This window comes from Aspergillus aculeatinus, assembly GCF_003184765.1.
Source record: "Aspergillus aculeatinus CBS 121060 unplaced genomic scaffold BO66scaffold_15, whole genome shotgun sequence".
NCBI lineage: Eukaryota > Fungi > Ascomycota > Eurotiomycetes > Eurotiales > Aspergillaceae > Aspergillus > Aspergillus aculeatinus.
In genome coordinates, this window is record NW_020291484.1 from 293,586 (window position 1) to 317,039 (window position 23,454).

At 54.2% G+C, this 23,454-nt stretch overlaps 8 protein-coding genes and 1 non-coding gene across 9 annotated transcripts; 4 read left to right on the plus strand and 5 right to left on the minus strand.

The window, feature by feature from the left end:
* The first annotated feature begins 91 nt into the window (after positions 1 to 91).
* Positions 92 to 976, plus strand: BO66DRAFT_390594 (uncharacterized protein). The gene has a single exon (XM_025647044.1). The coding sequence runs from the start codon at positions 256 to 258 to the stop codon at positions 598 to 600; it is 345 nt and encodes a 114-aa protein (XP_025505566.1). The 5' UTR covers positions 92 to 255; the 3' UTR covers positions 601 to 976.
* Positions 977 to 1,066: 90 nt separating this feature from the next.
* BO66DRAFT_410193 (putative vacuolar morphogenesis protein AvaB) lies at positions 1,067 to 7,571 on the minus strand (the record flags this gene model as incomplete). Its single annotated transcript, XM_025649225.1, has 7 exons — positions 1,067 to 1,118; positions 1,184 to 1,666; positions 1,720 to 1,828; positions 1,885 to 4,144; positions 4,313 to 4,556; positions 6,296 to 6,936; positions 6,987 to 7,571. The coding sequence occupies 7 exons, from the start codon at positions 7,569 to 7,571 to the stop codon at positions 1,067 to 1,069; spliced, it is 4,374 nt and encodes a 1,457-aa protein (XP_025505567.1).
* On the minus strand, positions 5,612 to 5,702 carry BO66DRAFT_t119. Its single transcript has one exon. It is a non-coding gene; the product is annotated as a tRNA-Phe (tRNA).
* Positions 7,572 to 9,632: 2,061 nt separating the features above from the next.
* On the minus strand, positions 9,633 to 11,475 carry BO66DRAFT_370959 (RNA-binding protein). Its single transcript, XM_025645435.1, has 5 exons — positions 11,327 to 11,475; positions 11,110 to 11,218; positions 10,751 to 11,024; positions 10,277 to 10,696; positions 9,633 to 10,222 (listed from the first exon to the last, which is right to left on the minus strand). Exons 2-5 carry the CDS (start codon positions 11,147 to 11,149, stop codon positions 9,937 to 9,939), a joined length of 1,020 nt encoding a protein of 339 aa, XP_025505568.1. The 5' UTR covers positions 11,150 to 11,218; positions 11,327 to 11,475; the 3' UTR covers positions 9,633 to 9,936.
* Positions 11,476 to 12,197: 722 nt separating this feature from the next.
* BO66DRAFT_436995 (MFS sugar transporter) lies at positions 12,198 to 14,285 on the minus strand (the record flags this gene model as incomplete). The annotated part of the gene is made up of 4 exons (XM_025650960.1): positions 12,198 to 12,928; positions 12,979 to 12,985; positions 13,039 to 13,796; positions 13,868 to 14,285. 4 exons carry the CDS (start codon positions 14,283 to 14,285, stop codon positions 12,198 to 12,200), a joined length of 1,914 nt encoding a protein of 637 aa, XP_025505569.1.
* Positions 14,286 to 15,500: 1,215 nt separating this feature from the next.
* BO66DRAFT_419370 (amidohydrolase family protein) lies at positions 15,501 to 17,100 on the plus strand. The gene is made up of 2 exons (XM_025649809.1): positions 15,501 to 16,141; positions 16,205 to 17,100. Exons 1-2 carry the CDS (start codon positions 15,840 to 15,842, stop codon positions 16,917 to 16,919), a joined length of 1,017 nt encoding a protein of 338 aa, XP_025505570.1. The 5' UTR covers positions 15,501 to 15,839; the 3' UTR covers positions 16,920 to 17,100.
* A 516-nt stretch (positions 17,101 to 17,616) lies between these two features.
* BO66DRAFT_436997 (uncharacterized protein) lies at positions 17,617 to 19,572 on the plus strand (the record flags this gene model as incomplete). The annotated part of the gene is made up of 3 exons (XM_025650961.1): positions 17,617 to 18,452; positions 18,554 to 19,033; positions 19,551 to 19,572. The coding sequence occupies 3 exons, from the start codon at positions 17,617 to 17,619 to the stop codon at positions 19,570 to 19,572; spliced, it is 1,338 nt and encodes a 445-aa protein (XP_025505571.1).
* Positions 19,573 to 19,780: 208 nt separating this feature from the next.
* BO66DRAFT_390598 (E3 ubiquitin-protein ligase MARCH) lies at positions 19,781 to 21,364 on the minus strand. Its single transcript, XM_025647045.1, has 2 exons — positions 20,379 to 21,364; positions 19,781 to 20,322 (listed from the first exon to the last, which is right to left on the minus strand). The coding sequence occupies exons 1-2, from the start codon at positions 21,219 to 21,221 to the stop codon at positions 20,185 to 20,187; spliced, it is 981 nt and encodes a 326-aa protein (XP_025505572.1). The 5' UTR covers positions 21,222 to 21,364; the 3' UTR covers positions 19,781 to 20,184.
* A 37-nt stretch (positions 21,365 to 21,401) lies between these two features.
* On the plus strand, positions 21,402 to 23,215 carry pre8 (proteasome core particle subunit alpha 2). The gene is made up of 5 exons (XM_025647046.1): positions 21,402 to 21,741; positions 21,798 to 21,817; positions 21,869 to 21,919; positions 21,999 to 22,610; positions 22,665 to 23,215. Exons 1-5 carry the CDS (start codon positions 21,698 to 21,700, stop codon positions 22,781 to 22,783), a joined length of 846 nt encoding a protein of 281 aa, XP_025505573.1. The 5' UTR covers positions 21,402 to 21,697; the 3' UTR covers positions 22,784 to 23,215.
* The last annotated feature ends 239 nt before the right edge of the window (positions 23,216 to 23,454 follow it).

Genomic DNA, 23,454 nt, shown 5'->3' on the forward strand with positions numbered 1-23,454 from the left:
GATCTCCTCCTGAAACCTGAAACTTTACCTACTGAACCCTCCCTTCCTTTTCCTTCCCTTCCAGTTACAGCCCGGTTCAACCCCCCCCCCACCTTTCCGCTTTTACTCAACATTTACTCCGTACTCAGTATCTTTTTCCAACACCTCACCCTCCGATCCTGCTCTCTCCCCAAACGAAAACTACATCACCACGCAAAGTCCACAACCCAAACCCAATCCCTCACACCAAAAACCCGAAAAATCCAAACCCACACCATGTCCTCCACAACCCCCACCACCACCACCACCACCACGAAGCTCCAAGCAATCTACACAGCCCCCCACCAACAATCCCAAACCTTCACGCAACCCATCGCCGCCCCTCTCCCTGCTGCTGCTGCTGCTACCTCCTCAACCGATCCCGCCCACACCCAAACCAAAATAGCCTACCTCGCCGAACTCCGCAAACAGGTCCCGGCCCTGCAAAACGAGATCAACATCTTCCTGACGGAGAAGATGGAAGAGGACAAACGGGCCGCCGACGGCCAACTCTCCGAGAAGGAAGCCAAGGAGGAAGCCAATTACGGCGAGGAGGTCGTGGATGAGGAGGAGGATGCTTGAGGGGTGCACGTGCACCTAGAAAACGGGACCTGTCATCCCACCGAACAGAAACATACCTGTGAGCGCGCGGGGCTGAAAGGTGCCCAACTCCAATTGCGTCGCTGAACTACGCCATCGACAAAATAGGGTTTACGTGGATGTGTGACCGTGAACGTGAACGTGAATACATGATGATGATGATGAGATTGAACACTTTCAGGGAGGGTTCAGGGGTAGGCTATGACATGATATGATTCGAAAAAAAAGGAAAGATGCAAAATATGAAAGAGATCGCTATCCCCCCGGGTATCATCGTGCAGGAAGCGTCCGCCCCACTCCAAAATGGCAAATATGTGAACAAGGAGATCACGAAGAGAAAAAAAAAAAAAAAAAGAAAGCAAGAAAAGAACAGACGGAACGCAAATATACGATACCACAAGAAACAAGACCATAACTTCTATTTACAACGACACCGACATCGACAACATCATGAAAGTGACCGCTTGCGGTTGGCGCAACCAAGATGGACAACGGTATTACTGCGGCACAAGTCAGCACCCAACTTTTTCTTTCCAAAAAAAAAAAAGGAAAGAAAATGACGTACTCTGGATACACGTTGATCACACTGCCCCCGATCCGCTTGTGGCAGATCCCGCACACCCTCTCTTCGGTGATGGTGACATGTCGGGATCTCGACCGCTTGGGATCCGTCCCCTCCCCCACCAGCAGCTGGGCTTGGGTCTTGATGTTCTCGGCTTTCTGCAGGCTCGCCACGATCCGGCTCTCGTTGAGGATCGAGTTGGCGGCGCGCATGCGACCCTTGAAGTAGAAGTCGAGCTCCTTCACCGGGAGGGTTTCGGGGATCAGGTCCAGCGCGGACCCGGGGGGCAGGCGGGACCCGTGCTTGGCCAGCACTTCGAGCGCTGGCCCATATCGTGGCTTGTATCCGTGGGGCGGGGTTAGATAGAGTGCTAGGAGAGTCAAATAGATCGACGGCTTGTCTTCTTCGTAAGCCAGCAGCGCCACACAAGGCCCGCCTTCTTCGGTAGACGCTATATCGTCCTGTTTGTGGAGATGGTTGCAGTATCTGAGAGAAAGTTAGCCGTGGGGCTAGTTCACTCTATCTCAGTGGTTACCTACTCCTCAGCCTTAGCATAGTCCTCCAGCTTGAACACGTAGATCTCCAGCGCCTGCTTGTGTTGCCCCATCTTGCTGAACACGATTGCTCGCGCTTCGAACAATTCAGGATCTAGGGAAAGGCAAGTCAGCGGATAAAGATGGTGAGAGACAAGAAGCCAGACATACCGTCGCGGTCCAGGCGGTTTAGAATCTTGGCTGGCGAGTACTGCGTGCTCGACCTGAGCATGGTGAGGAACTTGGTTCGCCACGCGACGTGGTCGTCTTCGCTAGCGAATTCCCACTCCTTGTTTCTGTACTTCTTCAGACGGTCCAGGTAGAAATTGAGCAGCTGCTGATGTAGATCCGGCGACATGTCGTTCAGCTCGCCGATGACATGTTCCAGGTATCGCACGGCCAGATTAACATCGATGCCCCGCAGAAAGTCCAGCACGCGGTGCCGGGGGAGGGTCTCTGCGTTCTCCGTGTCCGCCAGAAAGACCTCCATGCCCAATTCGGGGTCCTCTCGCAGTGGCCATTCGGCGAACTCGAGGATGAGGTCGATCCGGTCCGGCGGGAGATTCTGTAGGTAGACGACCGTTCTCTTGGGACCGTGCAGCTGCGGAGCGGTCTCCTCTTCCTCCTCCGCCTGACCGAACCGCTGGAGCAGCTCCAGCGCCTGGCGGTGCAGTTTCTTGCCGTACAGGAAATCGATCAGGTCGTTGTGCCGGCCGGTCTCCTCGAGCCTCTCCATGACCACGTCCGGGTCGCAGAAGTTCGCGATCCGGAAGAGAGACCCCGCCAGAGCAGGGATCGCATACATGTACGCCCGGAAGAGGGTGGTGTCGACGAGTTTGGCCTTCTCGCGAATCTTCTCCCCGAACTCGAGATCCTGGATATCCTTGGTGCTGGTTTCGAGCAACTTCATCACAGAATCGGTCAGTTCATCTGTGGCTGCGTCCGCCGGCAGATCGAACACCTTCAGTGACCCATCGGGGTTGAGAAAGCGCTGGAACCGTCGACGGACATCGGCCAGGTACCTCTGCAGCTCACGAACCGCCAACTTGAGATCATTTCCTTCGAGGGCCTTGTCGGGCTTGGCGTCTTCGGTCATCCTCGTCCGGATACTGGCCGCATCGTCGAATGTCTCCGTCTTGGACCGCAGCAGCGACATGACCGACGGGGCATGCGAGAGTGTCTTGGCCGTGGCCGCAACAGCAGCATCCGCCGTGTGATTGCCATCCACCTGCTTCTGGTTGTCGGGGGTCTTGGATGGGCTCTCGGTGGCGCTGTCTTCGGATTCCTCTTGCTCCTCGGGGACCGACGATAGCTCTCCCGCCACGATCTTGGGATAAAGCCTGATCACCGTTTCCGGTGGCGCAGAGATCTCGGTGAATATGTCCATCGCGTCCGCATACTTCCGGAGTCGAAACAGCCCTTCCGCTTTCTCGAGCTTGATCGCACGTAGCCGGCCCTGCTTATCCCTCAAGAGCGCATCCTCCAGCATACTAGTCAGACTCACGGCCTCGTCCAGGTAGCCCTTCTCCACCAGCGAGTCAATCTGAGTATCGTAGCTCAGCGCTTCCATGCGCCAGATCGTGCGCTCGCTCGCCACCAGGAACCCCTTGCCCGCATGGGCCAAGCTGATCGTCGGCTGGGGGATATGCAGGATATTGGCGGACGGCAGTGGAACCGACTGGAGTAGCGACAGCGTCTCCGGATTGCGCACCTCCAGCACCCCCTTGGACGCGTCATGCAGGGCGAGCAGAAACGGATACGAGTACCCGATATCCGCCGGCGCATGGCTCCAGGGGATCTGGCGCCTCCCCAGCGACGCGCCATTGATATCGATGAACTGGGTATTGATATCTTTCGCCAACAGCACCTGGCCCTCGGACAACCTCGTCGCCAGAGGCTTCGGAGCCGACCCGCCGATGCCGATGTAACTCATACTGGCGACCCCGACCCCCGTCAACCGGCCGGTTTCCTGGCCACCCAGCCCGCCGATACTCCCGGGGCCGACCAAATCCGTCACGCTGGCCGTCTCGATATCGACCATGACAAAGCTGGACCCCAGCCCGGCCACCAACCTCGTCCCGGACACCCACGTCAGCGTCTTGATGCCACTGACCAGCGTCATCTCCACCACCTCACCCTCGACCTCCATATCGCGCCACACCCACAGCAAGACCTTGCGCTTCACCGCCACCGCCAGCCGCGACACGATCGACGGCACCCCGGTCTCGGGATCATTGACGATATTCGACGTCACCGCAAAGGTCGACGCCCCCTTCGTGCGGGTCATCTGCTCCTGCAGCGCATACGTCTGCAGATCATGGATCGAGACGTACCCGCCCGACAACGAGACCAGCAACTTGGCCTCCTTGATCAGAGCCAGCTGCTCCACCTTGTACCGGGAGAACTTCTCGACCTCGCGCAGAAGATCCGTCTGTTTCAGTTTGACCGGCACATGTGGTGTGGCTGCTGGAGCAGCATTCGCATTCGCATGATCTGCAGCATTGGCCGCTGGATTCGCATACTCCGCTCCACCACCACCACCACCACCACCCTCAGCATCACGAGCGGGTACCGTCTTCGCACCAACACTCCCATTAACATTATTCCCAAGCGCACCACCATCCCCATGATTCCCCTTACCATCCTGATGCCCATTCATCCCCTCATCACCATCCGCAGCCTCCTTCTCCACCTCATTCACCCGATACACCCGTAAACTCCCATTGTTCAATCCCACGAGCACCCGGTCCCCGTACGCGAGAACGGACTCGATGCGCGATCGATCGCGCGGTTTGAACTCGACGAGCGGTCGAGCGGTGAAGGCGGATAACATGGTTTGGGCCCTAGGCTCCTTCGGACCCCCTTTGGGAGAAAATAAAACTGTCCGAGGGGTCGTCGGATTTCGGGTTTCGAGGTGTTGGTGAAGGGATGGAGGGGGAGTTCGGGCGCTAGAAACCACAAAAAGGAAAGAGAAGTCGGCTGTTGGCGGGTCGCGTTGTTAGGTTGTCGCCCGAGGGTAGAGGGTTTGCGGTGTGAACGTCGAGGCGAGTCGAGTCGGGGGTTGACGGTGGTTTCTCGGGGTCAGGTACTAGTATGTGTAGCGTGGGATGAGGGCTCGAGTTTGCGTAGCACCTGTCTCTATTTATTTCTTCTATATTGCTTTCGAGCCGGAAGGAGGGAGAGGCATGTCCGGTGCTTCTCGGTGGAGTTTTGAGGGCTGAAAGAGGGAGGAGGGGAGTGGTGAATCAGCGGGCCGAGGTGATCACAGCCATGATATGTTGAGGTGGTTGGTAGTCGAAGGGTTGCTGGGTGTGTTGTAGGAGATAAGATGGGGAGTCGCTTTTTGCTGAGGACAGCTCTCAATGAGCCGTGTTATTGTAAAAAATGGTATGTGAATCGTGTTGTGCAGGGAGTAAATGATTAGACAAGAGAGAGGTTCGGTTGTATAAGTGAAGCTGCCTGGCCGCATGGAATCCGGACCTGCCAAGTCCACTACGGCGAGCTACAGCTGCCATTGGATGAAAGCACCCAAAGCCATCCATGATGTCTTGAACTTGGAGCAAGTCGTTTATACATATCTTGATGCAATTGGAGCTGTGCTGATCCAGACCTTACTCCATACCCAGACACATACCATGTTATTGTAAAAGAGATTTTTCAGGATCAATTGAAAGACTCGACAGAAATGGGTGTCGATGTCGGGTCTCAGGTATCTAACTTATCGCTTCCGTCATCAACGGCCTGAGGCTTTATCTACCGCTCACCGCTGGCCATCCTCACCTCCGGCCGGGCTTGAGCTTGTCCGCCATTGGCGCATCCTGTCCAGAAACCCACCACTAAGTAGACCCACCAGGCCACGACAGAGAGAAAAAGCCAAAGAGAGCAGAAAAAAAGATGTTGGGACGAGCCGGGCTTGAACCGGCCACCTTCAGATTAATGGCCGAAGTTGGTACTTCAGTCTGACGCGCTCCCAGATGCGCCATCGTCCCAGAATTGATGAATGATGCTTATTTCTTCTGGCTGTCATAGAGCATCAAAAGATTGACTCTAAGAGCTGCGCCCTTGCCCCGTTGGTTGGAATGTCATAGTCCATGCTTTGCTGCGAGCAAGTCGTGAGAAAGAAAGAGGTAAAGTCAATCTTAGGATGAAGAGGCACGTGCAAGAGCTTTGAAAAGATTGATCTTATTGCTTCTGCGTTTGGCATTGACCACAGCCAAGCTACCTAATAGCCCCACGCCATAACCTTGGGGTATCGCCACTGACAGATGAACGTTGTTGGCAATAAAAAGTCCACAAGGGTTGCAACCAATGTGAAGAAGAGGTGCAGACCCAACCCTACCTCAGATAACTAAACCAGCGCCCCAAATCTTTCTGAAAACGGACGGAAGAGTCACAAGAGAGGAATGAAAGAGCAATTATGTAAATTGTACAATAAGAATGTTTGGTAAAGACTGGCAGGAATCGATCAACCCAGGTTATGCCCAACCAGCATGCATGTTCTCAATAAGCGCCCCGATATGTGCAGATGAAGAGTAAACTAAGTCTCGTTAATTCTATTTTGTGCCTTGTAAAATATGCTCACGCCTTGGTTTCCGTGGAGTATTCCTGGTGCTTGGCCGACGTGCCCTTAGCACGCCAGGTCGACACGGCGGGAATATCAGCCTTGAACCGTTGTTCCTCCGTACCATAGGCACGCGGGGTAAGTTTGATAAGTGTGTGGAGGGGGACCTCCATCCAGGGACTCTGCTCCTGGGGTGTGTTGAGGAAGTAGGCGTAAATGCAGCGCAATACAGCCTGGTGCGTCACAATGATCACGTTCTCACTGCGCTCCAGCTCCATGATAATGGGCTCCAAGCGAATGACAACATCGCGATACGATTCGCCACCCCGGTAGCGGTAGTTGTACTTGTCTTCGTCGCGGGCGGCGAAATCCTCGGGGTACTTCTCGGCAATTTGCTCGTAGGTCAATCCGTCACAGACTCCCGAGTCAAGTTCATCCAGAGCCTTCCACTCCAGTTTCTCGAAGCCAGTTTCCGCAGCCAGGTGACGTGCTGTCTGGATGGTACGTTTTAACGTGGATGTCCAGATCACAATCTTCGTGTTGGGCGGTACACCGGACTTCTTCAGTAGACCAGGTAGAGCTTTGGCATAAGCCTCTCCACGTTCAGAGATGTTGGAGTCCCCTCCAATCTTTCCAGTCAAGTTGTACTCCGACTCTCCGTGCTAGAGGGTGATGAGTACAGGTGTGTAGATGCATGCATGGTCAGACTTACGCGAGATAACCAGATCGAGCGAGGCTTGATGTGGAGGTTCTGGATGTAGTAGACCAGTCGGCTGGACAAATAGTCCTTGATCTGGTTGATGATGACGGTGGAGCCAACGTTGATGAGTTTTACGTAGGTGTAGCTCTTCTCGCCGTCATCAATGGTCTCGTAGACTTTCTCGTAGTTGCGGATCCGCTCGCGGAAGTCCCGGGCAGCAACCTCCGGGTCCTGCCCCTTGTAGTCCGGCGAGGTCGTCTTGACCTCGAGGATGTTGTTCATAATCAAGTCCTCTTCGTCACATATCGACTCGACGTACAACGTCTCGATGTTAGCTTCCCGGCAGCGCTCGTTGATCCAGCGGCGGCGCTCTTTCGTCGAATTCGTCGCATCGAGGATCGCGACCACTCCCTTGCCAGCATCGAACCACTGAATCATATCTGTGATGGCAGCATCGGCCGCGGCACGGCGCATCTTCTCGCCCTCCTCGTTGTGGGGGTCAAAGAACGTGGCGCTTGGCTGCGGTGTGCCCTGTCGGCGATAGGTGCCGACATTGAACACGCGTGCAGGAATACCAACCCAAGCGAGATATCTCATAGCTGGTCATGATGTCAGTTATTTCCACACCGGACACGGGAACTTGATTACTCAACACACCTTTGCCAGCTATGAGACTCTTGCCTCTAGCTGGGAGGCCAACCATGACCACACATATTTTCGACTCATCTGACTATCGATGGGCAAATAAGCATCCAAGGCAAGACACAGAAAATCGCAGACGACGCCGTGTCTAAGAATTGTGTGGCAGAAAATAGCAATGGGGTGGGTGGGTGGCGAGCTGCGACAACCCGCCGGAACTCAGCATTATGTCCCCAGCGAGCATTTTAAGGGGATAAGTCTTTAGTAAGACAAAGCCAGCATGACACTGGCCTTGTGTCACACACCACAACCCAGACACATTGCGACGTCGTTTGCAAGCTCCAAAAGAAAAAGCAGAGGAAAAGATATATTAAAGGTTGCGGCCAATCAAGGCACGTGCAATGCAAACACCCAACGAACAAAACGCATGGCAACTTACGCTGGCGAAGTAGTGAGTCTTGCCGTGGCCATTGTCTCGACGAATTAAACCCGACGACATGATTCCAATTGACTATTGAATCTGAAGTATTGTGCAAGCAAACGGAGGGAGAGGAAAAGAATCCAAGACCTCGGATGTCCGATCGCGGACAAAAGGAGCAGGAGGACTAAGGGTGTGAGAGAGAGTGTGTGTGGGTGTAACTCTGTAGTACTCCGTATATAGAAACCTTTTTTTTCCCTTGGCTTGACTTGTAGATGTGCTGTTGGAAGTTGTCGCTAACCACTAAGAAGCGGACAGGTCCGGCTGTCTCACGGGGGGGGATCTTTGGTAGGGAAGAGGATAGCAGTGGTGAGTACGGAGTGTAGAAGCAGGAGTAGTAAATTGATCAACAGATGACTCTGGTTGGATGGGCATTGAAACCCAACGGGGGGGCGCGGTCGATGCGGTGAAGAGAGTTGAAAGAAGACAATCAGTCAGTCAGTCAGTCAGTCACAAAGTGTGAGGAAGAGCACAGACGTCATGCCGCGGGGCAGTTGCCGGCGACGCTGTGGGTTGGTTAGTTATTAGTGATGATTGTCTAGGCAATGATGATTCAATAGTAGGTCAGTAGTTGTAAGAATAGGAGGTAGACCCTGTTCTGGGTTTCCTCCACGCCAAATGATGAACTTTTTGGTGCAGAGGTGCGCTTGAAGCAGCTGAGCCCTCCAAATGTATGGTAAGGGAAAAAATATTATATATAATAACTAGAAATAAAAGTAATCACGACCGGCGCACTTGACTTCTGACTAGACCACTGTAAGTTACGATAAATGATCAGTGATTTCCGTCTCCCTCCCCGGCCGGTCCCCTTTTCCCCGGTCGGATTGTCCAGTCGGCCCGCACGTGACCCCATTACGTTTTCGTGTCGGGTAAAATCGTAACCGTCTGTTGCAAATGGGCTGGCTAGATGAGTGAATTACCCGACTAGGACAAAATTGACTCACGGTCGCCTGACTTGCGCGGTTTTTCTTCGCCAATTTCGAGGCGTTGAGGCGTGGAGTTACAGGTCTGGCCATCATGCCTCGCCTCATGTCTGCCGATCGGGATTCCGTCCCTTGCATTGCCTGCTGGTGGGACTGGGGATGACAGCCTGGAGCGCCAATTGTCCATCGGTCCCCTGCCTATCAGTATCGTCCCATTCCTACAGTATTGATCCCCACGCGTCCAACGACGGAGGATTATGAATCTACATGTACTGAGGACGGTAGGTCCATAGACTCCATACCATCGATTTAGGCTTCGGGAAGAACGAAGATCATGGATTTACCCGCTAGTCAAATTACTAGCTAAAGAGCAAATACTCATACAAGAAAGAGAACCTGGTCGGTAATATTCCTTCGATTAAGCTAATCTCAGCCCTAAAATAACTCCGTTTTGGTCGACTCTATCGTCATTAGATCTGGGAAACCTTCCCGTTTTTAGAATTTTGGTGCCTTTTCTGTGCCTCGGATCTGCACCAGGATTTGGGGAGCCTCAAAAGACGGAAAACCAATACCCCTCAACAGAGATGCTCCCAAAGGAGCGATAACGTCGGGGGGGGGGGGGGGGAAGCGCGGCTTTCTTCCAGCGACGGTGGCTGTGGTTTTGTGGTTTTCTTCTCTTGATAGGCTCCCCCCTAGCCATAGGTTGAGGAACAGACGTAGTAGAACGAGGCAGAGAATGGAGGTCATGAATCTCTTGTGGGAGAGTGTCGGGGTGAGAAAAAAAATCACCCCCTCCCTTTTTATGTTTCGTCGTAACAAACGTCAAGCATGTACTTTTGGCTTTGAGAGGGTATGCAGGAACTTTTTTTTTTCGTGTCGTGAGAAAGGTTGTCTGGATCAGCCGTATAGCTGGGAAGCACAACTATACGCCGACCGCAACCTCAGCAACAGCATTGGCATCGCCAAGAGCAGGGACTGCTGCATCATCCCGGCTAGACGGCCACTTCGGACGTCTCTCCTGGGTGTTGGTTTCGCCACGAGCTCTCTGGACCCGCAGCATGGAGCCCCAGGGACCCTCCTGGCGGTGCAGAGCGCCCATGGCGTTCTCGGCCTCATCGACGCTTTCGAAATCGACAAAGAGGTAGTAGTGGTCACCGGGCTCGAACCGCTTGGCGGGGTGAGGGGCGAACTGCTTGCTGACGTTCTCACTATCAGGCGACGTTAGTTTTGTATGGAATCGAGTGCTGTAGGGCTAGCCTTACACATTGTATCCCTTGAAGAAATTGCGGATGTTGATGTTGAGAGCGTCCTGATCGGTCAACTTAGGGAGACCACCGACGTAGAGACGGCGGCTGGCATCGTTGTTGACGGGTCTGGCGGGGGAAGATAGAGTATCATCGTTGCCACGGCGCCAGCGGTCAGCACTGAAAGGCGAGCTTCTCACATCACGAGGAGAGCCATCCACGCGCGGTTGCTGTTGCTGCTGTTGCTGTTGCTGCTGCTGGGACCGCTCACTGGCGGACTTCACAACACCCGGCTTGATCTTGACTGGACGGCCAAGCATGTCCCGGCCATCCAACTCAACCATGGCCCGCTCGGCCAGTTCCTTCGTCTCCAGATCAACAAAGCAGTATGAGGGGTTGCGGCCCGTGAAGGGGTCAATGGCGATATCGATACGCTCACTAGGAAACACTCAGTTTAGGGGCTCATCAACAGACAAGAGTCGTTTCGCATACATTTGGAACTCGGCAGCGGTAAAGAGTGCTTGCACATCCTCCGACTTGGCCGTGTAGGGCATGTTACCCACGTAGAGACGGCGGCCCTCAGAGATAGCCTGCGGCACGTGTGCGCTGGGTCTGCTGAAAGCGATTCTCGAAGTGCTGGTCTTGGGGCCCGGGGAACCGGCGCTCTGCGCACTCGGGCTCTCCTCGCCCTTCAGGCGCCAGTTGGGAGAATGAAAAGCACGGCCGGTGGTTCTGACTCCATTCTGGTAGAAGTTCTTCTGGGGGGCTAGGCACTTGTTAGTGACGAGTGCTTCAAGAAGTTGTGCTGATCGCAGCCCCTAGAGGAGCCCGAACGCAAATCGCCTACACACTTTGTTGCTGAGGGACGGGGCTTTCAGGAGCGTCGGCCATTGTGACAGAGATTTTCGGAGACTCGAACAAAGTCAGGATCGGTAGTGACAGGGTATAAGAATCGGTAGCCTATGCGATGAACGAAAATTAGCATGGTATAGTCGCATGACTGCTGTAAATACACGGATTTCCTAAATTGACAAGAGACGATCAGGGCAGATTGGAAGAAAATCATACCTTTGTTTCCGGCTAATACTCCACGCGGTTGAAATGAATGTCGAACACAAGGACTAAACACTCCAGGTCTCCGATCTTCTCAGACAGATCAAAATCTCCGAGGAACAAAAGGCAAGCGACGGAAAAACAACACAGAAACGCTCTGCTGCTGAAGCCTGCGTCAAAAAATTAATCTGGGGCGAGGCCAAACCGGAAGCAAACATCGCAAACACCGCAAAACCACCGCGGCCCGAGAGGTTACACTGCCGGCTGTGATTGGCTGGTTAGCGAACCAAACGCGTATATAAGGACGCGGCGGGCCTCAAATTTTGATTCCAATTTTCTGTTTCTCTTCTATCTGTTATACGCCTCACACTGCTCAACAAGATCTGAGTTCATTGGCAGTTTGCTTTGAATGCTTGTTTCGAAGATCCAGCGTGCTCTACAACCTGCGAACAGCTCAGCTATGAGAATCATGTCTTGCTCTGGCTAAGCAGATTTCGCATTGATTTCGTCCATTGCAGATATCCCTAGCATCTTTGCCCTTGCATATGTCACCATTCCTACGTGTTCACTTCAATGATGAAGCAAGATTCACACAGACCTGTTCCGAGTTATTATACATGCGGATCAACAATCGTACCAACTGCTGTCTGACAAAGTGAACACTACCCCTACCCTTGCCCGTTTCTTGTCTCCGTTCCTCGATATTAGAAAAATGAAAATCGCTCACTTGGTTCACTTGAAATCGATCTTTTCTTGGCCCTTAGTAGAGACTCAAAAAAGTATGAAATAGGGTTAGCTAGAGGGCTCCCTGTACTGTACACAAGACCCTGCCACTCCTGCCACTACACATCATGGATGCGGGAATCGAACTGCACGACAGCTGGTGTCAAGCATGATCGTACCCCGTATCGGTCACCGCGTCGTCATCCTCTCTCTCGTACAAGATCTGAGGACGAACGTTCTGACGGAGGATGTATCGCCTGATGAAGTAGGGGATCTGACGCAGCCCATACTTGGCGTGGAAGCGTGTGGGAACCCCAAACACTTGATCCAATTCTTCGAGCGTCTTTCCTTTGGTTTCGGGCATGAACAGAAGTATCAGAAACCATCCGACTATACACCAACCGCCGTACCAGCTGAACGCTCCCTGCGGCGTGAATGCGTGCCGAAGGGAAGGCCAAGTGATGGCGAGCGTGAAGTTGAACAGCCATGTCGTCGAGGTAGCTAAAGCCATGCCGTAGGACCGCACGTAGAGTGGGTAGGCCTCGGCCGAGTATGTGAACGGCACTGGTCCCTCGCCAAACGAATATACAACACCGAAGAGGTAAGTGCCTAAAGCGACGCACCCCATGCGGGCAGAAGTGTCTTCGGGTATCCAGAAGCTGAAGCCGGTGAAGAACATCGACAGAGCCATCATGGGAAAGGTCATTAGGAGAAGATTGCGACGGCCAAACGTGTCGATTTTCCACACGGCGGGTAAGGCAAAGAGGAAATTGATCATTCCCCACCCGAAGGATGCTGCCAGTGCCTTGCGCTGATTTGCGACTGTCAGCATGTTTGCCGGCCCTGTGGACTGCAGGAAAATCTCAGATGAGTAGTATGCGATGACATTCACGCCTAAAAGTCCATCAGTCTTCTGATTTCCAGCTGGGATTGGTCGCACAAACCGCAGAACTATGAGACATTAGCAGCTGAATCTTGATAGTGACTATTTTGTTTGAACGTACCTGCTGCATGAACATCACCAGTTCTGACGCAATCATTGCACGTCGGTTACGAGGAACACGAATGAGCTCCAGGATCTTGTTCTGGCCAAGCTTTATGCTGGCTTCGGCTTTCAGCAATGTATGCATATAGTACAAGTCACGCGCTGCTTGGACCTTGTTGTAACGCAAGCTACACATCGACTCATACGCTTTATCGTACCGATTCCGCGACAAGTACCAACGAGGGGATTCTGGACAAGTGAAGACAAAGCAGCAAACCAGGAGAGCCGGGAACATGGCTGAAGCCATCATCATACGCCAATTGAGGCCGACGATCCCTGAAGAATCACCGACCTGGAAGAACGCAAGATCTGCGACGTAGCCGAACATGATCCCGAATGCTGTCCACATCTGCCATTGCATTACCAAAGCACCACGGATATTAGGAGGTGCCGTCTCCGCAGCGTAGATCGGCACCGTTGCCGACTTGGGGCCTATCCCGAAGCCCAACGCAAAGCGAGCGATGAACATATGCCACCATGTGTTGACGAACCCTTGCCAGAGGCAAGTAAGCGCAGAGAAGCAGCAGGTGATGAAGATGGTCCCTCGACGGCCGAACCATGCATTGAATGGGACCGTCAGCCAGCAGCCGATGATGGCGCAACACAGATATGGCGCTGAGTTGACCAGTCCAAGCAGCCAGTTGGAGCGGGAGTCGGTGCCATCGATGCCGAATTGATGCTTGTAGAAGATCTGGGCGCCATTGACCACCGTCTCATCTGCAGGAGTCAAGGGGTTTCAGCCAACTTTGACCGGGAACCCTTGAACGATCAATGGAAATAGAACTTACCCATTCCTTGTACCGCAGCAGAGAGTGAACACAGAACAATAACCAGGTACATTGTCCATGGCTGACGCCAACGATGGGCGAATTCTTTCTTCAAGATTTCCAGCTCCTGGGGCGTCAGACCAGGGACCTCCGCGTACTTTTCCGGCCTTTGAGCTAGAATGGCGCCCATGGCGAAAGCACGGATGTCTTCTTCACCCCCAAGATGATGCTCAATGGCGAAATTGATTCCTCGCCTGCGCAACTCTTCTTGAGTCTGACCAGCAAGAGGATTGGCCAGCTTTGCATTGATGTTACGCCGAGCACGCTCCGCAACGGTGCCGAGCGAGCGTTGGAGAGCAGTGTTGCCATCAGTCTCCTGACGGTTGAGAGCAGATGCCCCAACGACAGGAGGCTCTTCTTTGCCGAAATAACCCTTCATCTGCGCGTGTTGGTGTCTCGTTTGCGCTGCTGCTGGTGGTGGTGCTTTGAAGAGGGGCTAATGAAGGACTGCGAGACGACTAGGAAGAGGTTTATGTTAGTAGGACTGTCAACACTTCAAGTTCATGGCCGAAAGTGAATGACGATCGATCCTTGGAAGTTACACTCCTACTGGACCAGACTGCTTATTCCACACCATGTGTCCGACAACAAAGAGAAGTAGCCTTCATAAAGAAGTTGAAGTCGAACCGTATGGATGGGAGATCATCTGGCTGAGAGACGAACCGGTCTTGGCAAAAGGAGGTCTGTACATACAAAGAATCCTCTCTTATCCCCTGGACCATTACCAAAGATTCGGGTGGAAATGAGGAATGGAGCGAACAGGTGAAGGGAGACTCGACTCACTCGGCCTGGTTGACCAGCAGAAGGACCGCACGACTGATCTTCCCAGTCGACATCCCGCGGTGATGACAGCCCTTCGAACGAGGCTGAGACCGGGCGTTCAGTTCAGCTGATCGTGTCGCTCTTCTGCTCCCTCACTGAGTGCTTCCAAGTATCGAAGTTGAAGTGGTCGCTGGGGTGACTGACGGGATGCGGACAAAGAGGCAGTGAGGTGGAAGTGAGGCTCGTATCCTACCCAATGACCATCAAACAATCTTCTCGCTCAGGAGCCCAAGACCTAGTCTTCGTGGTTGAACCAGATGAAAATTAGATGGTCTGTATCTCAGCAAATGCCGATGAATGATAGTTGGCCCGACATTCTTCAACTGCAGTCTCTGCAGTCTCTGCAGTCTTCTCGAAGTGTCTGAAGCGCGTACAACGTTGCACGATCCTACATCTTCGACCATTTGGTGAATAGCACATGAATACAATGGACCGGGTCCCTTGTTCCGGAGTCAGCCGACAGCTTATACGAGAGTCCATGATAATGACTGACAATGTGCTGATCTGCACGACTGTCGACAACGTGTCTTTGGGGAGGGAGGGGGGACGAATGGGGAGACCCCGGATTTCCGTCGCTTATGCTTGGCTTCTGGCTTATGGCTTATGGCTGATGTTTGGAGTCTATTGTTTGCGATGCGGGGTTGCCCGCCCCGTCGGAAGCGGGATTGACAGGAGTGGAGTGCTTACTAGACTACTAGGTACATAGTGTAGATATACAGGCATCCCCAATGACAACATCATCCTGAGTATATCATCCTGATCCGATATATCCGAACGATCGGAAAGGTTCCTGCATGATACTCGACTCTTTTACCTGGTCTTCCATCCGAAAAGGTAGACGTGGGTCTATTCGATAACTATTCGATATTATGCTGAGTCGGCAAGGGGGCAATGAGGGGAAGGAACCTAGCCGCTTCCGACCCGCCTCTATCATCATTGAAGTCAAGAGACTCTTCCAAGTTCGACTTTCCCCGCCCGCATCGCCGAAACTATAACTATAACTATAACCATAATCTGTTGACCCCAAACATGCTCTTCTGCCTGATCTGGTTTCTCGAACAAGACTTCTATCACACTTCTATCGATTGAAACGTCGAACAAAACACCAACCATGCTCGGAAAAATAGCCCTCGAGGAAGCCTTTGCGCTCCCACGCTTCGAAGAGAAGACCCGCTGGTGGGCCAGTCTATTCTCCACCGACCCCGAAACCCATGTCAAGGAGATCACCGACATCAACAAGATCCGCATTGAACATGCGGACAAGCACGGCGTGGGATACCAGATCCTCTCTTACACGGCCCCAGGTGTCCAAGACATTTGGGACGCCGCCGAGGCGCAAGCTCTCGCCGTTGAAATCAACGACTACATCGCCGAGCAGATCCGTGACCGCCCTGATAGGTTCGGTGCATTCGCGTAAGAACCTCCTCCTCCACTACCTCGGAACATCATCTTAAGTTAGCCTAACGCATCACTCAGAACTCTCTCCATGCATGACCCCCAAGAAGCCGCCACCGAGCTCCGCCGCTGCGTCGAGAAGTACGGCTTCAAGGGTGCCCTGGTGAATGACACCCAACGCGCCGGTCCCGATGGCGACGATATGATCTTCTACGACCAGCCCAGCTGGGACATCTTCTGGCAGACATGCACGGAGCTCGACGTGCCGCTTTACCTGCACCCGCGCAACCCCACGGGGACCATCTACGAGAAACTCTGGGCAGACCGCAAGTGGCTCGTGGGGCCCCCGCTTAGCTTTGCGCACGGCGTCAGTCTTCACGTTCTGGGGATGGTCACCAACGGGGTCTTCGACCGGCACCCGGCTCTGCAGATCATCATGGGGCATCTGGGCGAGCACGTTCCCTTCGACATGTGGCGCATCAACCACTGGTTTGAGGACCGGAAGAAGCTGCTGGGCTTGGCGGAGACGTGCAAGAAGACGATCCGCGAGTACTTTGCGCAGAACATCTGGATCACCACCTCGGGCCACTTCTCGACCACGACGTTGAACTTCTGTATGGCGGAGGTGGGTTCGGATCGCATCCTGTTTTCGATCGATTATCCGTTCGAGACGTTCGAGGATGCGTGTGTGTGGTTTGATAATGCAGAGTTGAATCTGGTGGACCGGGCGAAGATCGGACGGGAGAATGCGAAAAAGCTGTTCAAGCTGGGGGCTTATAAGGATTCGTCGGCGTGATGCAGCAACGTATTCAATCAAGGCCAACTTTTCTCCTGCTCTAACCTTAGATGAACGTAGGTCATGGTCATTAGTGTTCTTTGCCTTGGTGGCAGACTATCCTACTGTTGGCTGCACTACACTGCGTGCCTTTCTGGTGTCTTTCTAGCAGCTTGACATTCATTCTTGCTTGTTGACTATGGTATCCCTGGCATTTGGTGACGTTCCGGAAGATATCGTCGCAACCTTTTCGCCTAATTCAGACGAAAAGTTGCTTCTTTACAGCCTTTGTAGGCTTGGGTTCTCATTCATGAGTAAGTCAACCATTCCATATGCTCCGTGGGAACCTGTGAATGGGAATAGTCAGACTGGTGAATGGCTTGCACCCTTCAAGGGCGAACCGGTCGATGGGGCGATAGCGTGCGTTTCAGCATTGTGTATACAAACACCCTTGTGTGTTAATATTGCTGTTTGTGCCAGCTCCAGCCTTCACTACTACTGTGAATACCACACACGATACTCTGTGACTCTTCCACCTCTCTCCTTCCACCTTAATATCCTCTCCCTTCACTTGAAGAAAAGAGAACCGAATCGATTTCTTGTCCCTATATCTCTTCTTTCTCAGTCCTTCTTCCTCAACCACACTACCATCACCGATCTCAGCAGAGCGAGTCCAAATCCCACCTCAACTTGACAACCGTCACCTCGAACCAGAAAGATGGACCTCAACGTCCCCGTCCAGCTCTCTCACAGCCTCCCTCCCTTCTCCCCCATCCTCCCCAGCATCGAGCAGGGCGAACAACCCACCACCACCGAGCCATTCCCCGAATACTTCGCCTCCTGCGAACAAGCCGACTCGCGAGCCGACACAGCCCAGGAGGAAGCCTACAAATACGCGCTGTCGAAAGTGGTGGAGGCCGGCGCGCAGGCCAAGAGACTCGACGCGATGCTCATGTCCACGATGCTGTTCACCCCGGAATGGACACTGCCTGACCCGACCACAGCCTTCAGCAACACACCTCCAACAAGCACCAGCAGCACCAGCAACGCCAGCAACTCCAACAGCAGCAACAACAGACTCACCCCACCCACCACCCCCACCCACCCATCACGCCCCGAAGCACAAACCACCCCCAAGTTAGCAAGCTACCCAGCCTGGGCCCTGCACCCGGACCTCGAAGCCACCACGGAGAACAAGAAGAACATCCTCGAAGAGATGCGCATCCTAACCAACAGCCCGAGCCTCAGCCTCGCGCTGCGCACCCGCTTCATCACGATCTGCAACACCATCCTGAGCGTGCACACGCTGCTCTTCCGGCGCGTGCCCATCCCCGGCCGCCACCACCCGCTGGACTCGTTGACGCAGCCCCAGCTGCATCGCGCGCACCACCTCGCCCACACGCTGGTCACCGACCTCGCCGCCCTGCACCACCTGTTGTATGGCCAGTACGAGCACTGCCGCAGCGCGCAGCAGACGATCGCGCATATCGCCGCCGACACGGCCAACAAGAACCCGTTCACGCGCTTCAAGGAGATGGCGAGTATTCTGATCAAGTACGTGCCCATCCCCCCCTTGCCCCTACCCTTGCCCATGCTCTTACCCTCCCTCAACCCTCCCTCAACCGAAAGCCAAAGACTAACCGGCCCGAGAAAAGCACCCTCCCCACCCCCCACCCAACCGAACAACGCCTCCTCCTCATCACCCTCGACCTGTACGACGCCTACCTCTACACAGACTACCACCGCCTCCGCCAGTGGCCGCAGATGCTGGCCGAGGGTCGCGACCCGCTGCGCCTGCGCCTGACCAACGCCTTCTTCCGGGCCTGGGATCTGCTGACCCGCGCCCTCGAGTGCTACCAGGCCGTCGCGGCGATCCACGCCCGCATCACCGCCCACTACCTGCGGCCCGCCGGCGCGCTGCTCGGCCGCGAGGTCGGCGCCCGCGTGCTCTTCGATCTCAGGGTGCGGGCCGCCGTGGCGCGGTGTCGCGAGCGCATGGTGCGGAATGATCGGGTTTATCAGCGGGATTTGTGGGAGGTGTATCGGCGGGAGGTGGAGGAAGAGGAGGGTGGGAAGGTCTCCACGGAGAGTGGGTGGGAACAGGGGAGGGATGATTGTTTGGATCGCGGGGGTGGGTGCGTGTTGCAGGATTTGTTTCGGTGGGATGAGGGGGGTTGTTATCTGGATGGTGGGGAGGGGGAGGTGGGTTGTTATCTGGATGGTGAGGGGAAGGAGGGTTATTATCTGGAGGGTAGGGAGGAGGGTAGGGAGGAGGGTAGGGGATGGGGGGTGTAGTCCTTAGTCCTCTGGGGGTTGGGTTGTTTCTGTGCTGATGATGGAGGGTGATCCGGTCTGGAGGTGAGGGGGAGTTGTGCTTGAACTGATTGAGGTGATGGCTTGAGCTCAGGTGGAGATCTGGAGAGGTGGTTCTAGGGTTTGGCTCAAGTTCTTCCAGCTCTAGGTGTGAAGGGAAAGGGAGATACTTCGCGATTATCGCGACATGTGGTTTATGCTTGAGAGAAGGTGAAGCGATACATCGCAGAACTAATGATATCCATCTCTGTGATAAATTCCTCTAAGTTGCCTGCTAATTCTCTTGAGTCGTATCTTGACGAGGCTATGTTGCATGCTTGACTGAAGTACTGCAAATAGGTTCGATGAACGCGTGGAGTAACGTTAGCGCACGCTGCCCTTCTCCGTTGTAGCATGCTTTATGAACATATCCAGAAATGTGGACCCTGCAGCTGTGGTATAGCAGGGATTAGCCCTAAAGGGCAGCCATGGGACGGACCTTGGAACTTATACTAGTAAATTGACTGCCATGCCGGGATAGCGACGACCAAAGGCTACAAACGGAAGTCATACAAGCTCCATATAACATCCACTCAATAATGTATATTAGATTGATAAGTTATTAACCAATACGAAGCATGTACAGCACCCCGATCGAAAACGCCGTTGAGAACCGGAGCGCCTATTTGGATCGAGTAAAGTGCAGGTTGACCCTCCCTCCGGGCAGGTTTGACATAAGCGAGTGATATGGGAAGGCAGTAGAACAAAACGTTCCGGCGTCAGCCCAAGTCCACTCATCAAGACAAGCCTCGGAAGTTAACGAGGGTCGGTAGCATTCTGCGCACATCGACTAATTGACACCTCATAGAAGAAAAGGAGAGTGGCAACTTAAGTAGTGCGGGGAGGATGAACCCAAAATCCACGAAATGTCAGGGTTTGGTTTACGATGGCTTGTGAAAGGATCATGACAAATGGTGCGAGGCCAGGCTCGGCGCTATTCGTCCTTCTTACTCGGATCCGTAGCCAGAGGCTCGGCTTCATCCTCGTCGTCCGGTAAAGGAACATCCATCACACGCGCGCCAGCTGTCTCCAAGATTCTGCGACTCCAGGCCCGCACGCCTTTATAGACAGCCTAAGACGAATCAGTCGCTGAGGTCAGTAGATACGGTTCGGAGTGAGGTCACTCACCCACAAGAAGGTACCCACGCCGATGACAACGAGCAGCCAGCCGACTCGGGTTCTCCCGGTATTTCCGGTGTTTCGGCCGGAGCTGTTGCCGCTGATCAGGCGCGTGGAACGCACCATCAGCCCAGGCCAGGAAGAGAACGCAAGAACGGACTTGATGCAGGACAGCAGGCCCAGAGTGACCACTCCCTTGAAATAGTGTTGTGGCCAGGAGACCTCGCGGTCAGGCACCGGAATCCTGGTCTCCGGCTGCACGGGCCAGATACCCCTTAACTCGGTGGGTGCGAGGGGATCATCAGGGTGCGGGATGATGTTGAAGAGAGGGTCAGCAACGAAACCAAGTAGAAATACAGTAAGCAACAGAATGGCGAGAGTCAACGCAAGCTGCATCATGGTGCTACTAATCCAGCGCGCCAAGCGGAGACGTTCTAGTCGGTAATGGAACCCACAGGTCGGGCAGTGCCAGAAATTGCGCCGGCTGTAGCCTGCGTCCGAGTGGCGCCACTGTTGCAGGCATCCTTCGTGCACATAACGGGAGGATCCTTTGCATTTGCAGGGACGGAGCAATCGCCCGGACTCTGGGTCCGACGATTCGTAGACAGGCCGCTGTTGGGGCTGCAGAAACCCCGGGATATGTTCCGAGGGAGGAGGAAAGGTGGGATAGACCGTTTCCAGGCAGATGCGACACGTCCGAGGCGAGTAGTGCCGCTGTCTAGTCTCTTCTGTGGTATTGCCCGACTCCTCCTTTGGAGGGGTGTCCGTAGGGTCCTGCTCGGTGTGATCCGACTGAGGCGGCGCAGCCGGTTCAGCAGGCCACTGCCAGAGCGGCTCATTGCGCGAATCCATTGCTTCTCCTAGTTTGTAGATGGTTGTTGCATAGTCTAAGGATCAGCAGATCTACCAGCGATCTGACGCTTGTGATGCGATCAATGCCGCAGTTATGATTGTTGCATGAAAAAAAGGTTGAGAAGAAACAAAGAGGAGAATTGTTTTGAGGGCGGGGGGGAAGGAAAAAAAGAGGCCAGTTTAAGAGAAGCGGGTGGAGAAGGTCAAGCGCGTAAAAAGCGCACTAGCCGCTCGCCTAACGTCACCGCCCGAGGCGCGGCTTGGCTGGTGGTGGTGGTTGCTTTGCTACTGCTGCGTCAACACCTGCCGCCTGCTGTCCGAAGGGAAGCTTCACGTCAATCCAATCCCCTCCTCCACTACCACCACCACCTCCTCCTCACATTCTCCATCCCCATCATCCCCAATCACTTCCATTTATCTCACCCACCCACATACCTAGTACCCTCCGGAGCTTCTGGAGGTGAAATATCGTCTCCATGGCTGATCGTTACTCTTTCTCTTTGACCACTTTCTCCCCCAGGTAAGCCAAGCTCTCCGCTAGTACTCGAGTAACATCAGCTAACAGTCGGGGTGTAGTGGAAAGCTGGTCCAAATCGGTAATAACCTTCAACCAGCTACTGCTTTGCCGGGTCACTGACAATGCCTAGAATATGCTCTGAATGCCGTCAACCAGGGTGTAACGGCCCTTGGTATCAAAGGTATGGTGGCCCTCGATCCGCCGCAGCCACAGCTACAGCTACAGCCACAGCTACTGACTCCCTGCCTCACCGGACACAGCTACCAACGGAATCGTCCTCGCCACCGAGAAGAAGTCGTCGTCGCCTCTGATCGACCCCCCCTCCCTCTCCAAGATCTCCCTGATCACGCCCGACATCGGCATGGTCTACGCCGGCATGGGCCCGGACTACCGGGTGCTGGTCGACAAGGCCCGCAAGGTCTCGCACACGGGCTACAAGCGCATCTACAACGAATACCCTCCCACCCGTATATTAGTGCAGGACGTCGCCCGGGTCGTACAAGAGGCGACGCAGTCCGGGGGTGTCCGACCGTACGGTGTCAGCCTGCTGATTGCGGGCTGGGACGAGGGCATCGAGCCCGAGACCGGCGATGCCCAGCGCGGCGACGAGGAGAAGGAGGGCGAGCCCAAGAAGGCGACCGGCAAGACGGGCGGCATCCTGAAGGGCGGCCCCAGCCTGTACCAGGTCGACCCCAGCGGCAGCTACTACCCGTGGAAGGCCACGGCCATCGGCAAGCACGCCACCAGCGCCAAGACCTTCCTCGAGAAGCGCTACACCGAGGGCCTGGAGCTCGAGGATGCCATTCACATTGCCCTGCTGACTCTGAAGGAGACCATTGAGGGCGAGATGAACGGGGACACGATAGAGATTGGTAGGTTTTCTGCGTTTGTGGGATAAGGTTTCAGGCTGACGTTTTTGTTTACAGGTATTGTTGGACCTCCTGCCGATCACTTGCTGGGCTTTGAGGGCGTCGAGGGCGCGCGGGGACCCCGTTTCAGGAAGTTGACCAAAGAGGAGATCGAGGACTATCTGACCAACCTATAAACCCTTCTCCGTCTTGTTACACTTTATTTGGCGGGGCCTTATAGCATAATAGACATCTACCAAGTCTGGCAGGGTTTCAACAAGATGATGCTTCTAAAGAACAATGAACAAGGGTGACAGCCGGAAGACCCCGGGACAACCAACGCAAGTGATGAAATGTATGGGGCGGGTCGACATCGCCAAGTAATGCCGCAATCTGAAAAGGAAACCCTAGTACTATACTAAGTCAATGAATGTGATTTGTGCTAAAACAGGTTGTGTCTAAAGTAGGGAGGAACCTTGCACCGTCCGCCACTCTGGGGGATCTCGGCAAGATATGCTACCCTACCATCGACCTCAGGACGACTGGAAGAGCTCTTCCCCCTTGAGGTAAATGCTAGCCACGAGGAATGACTGGAATAGATACTCGAAGTCTCCGCCCCACGGGTCACTGCAGCAGAAGCAGAAACCCAACCACGGCCATCACCTGACAGACACGCCAGTCAGTCTTCGGTGTTGCCAAAATGATAACCTTAGCCGATATCAATAAATCCGCAGGGAGAGAGGAGACATGACTTACCCATTGAGCACTCGCTCAACATCTCTGTAATCCCATACCTATTTCAGGAGTCAAGTTAATGCTAGGTCCCTGGAACTAAAGCAGGAACAAGCCTACAGGGCAGGGCAAGATT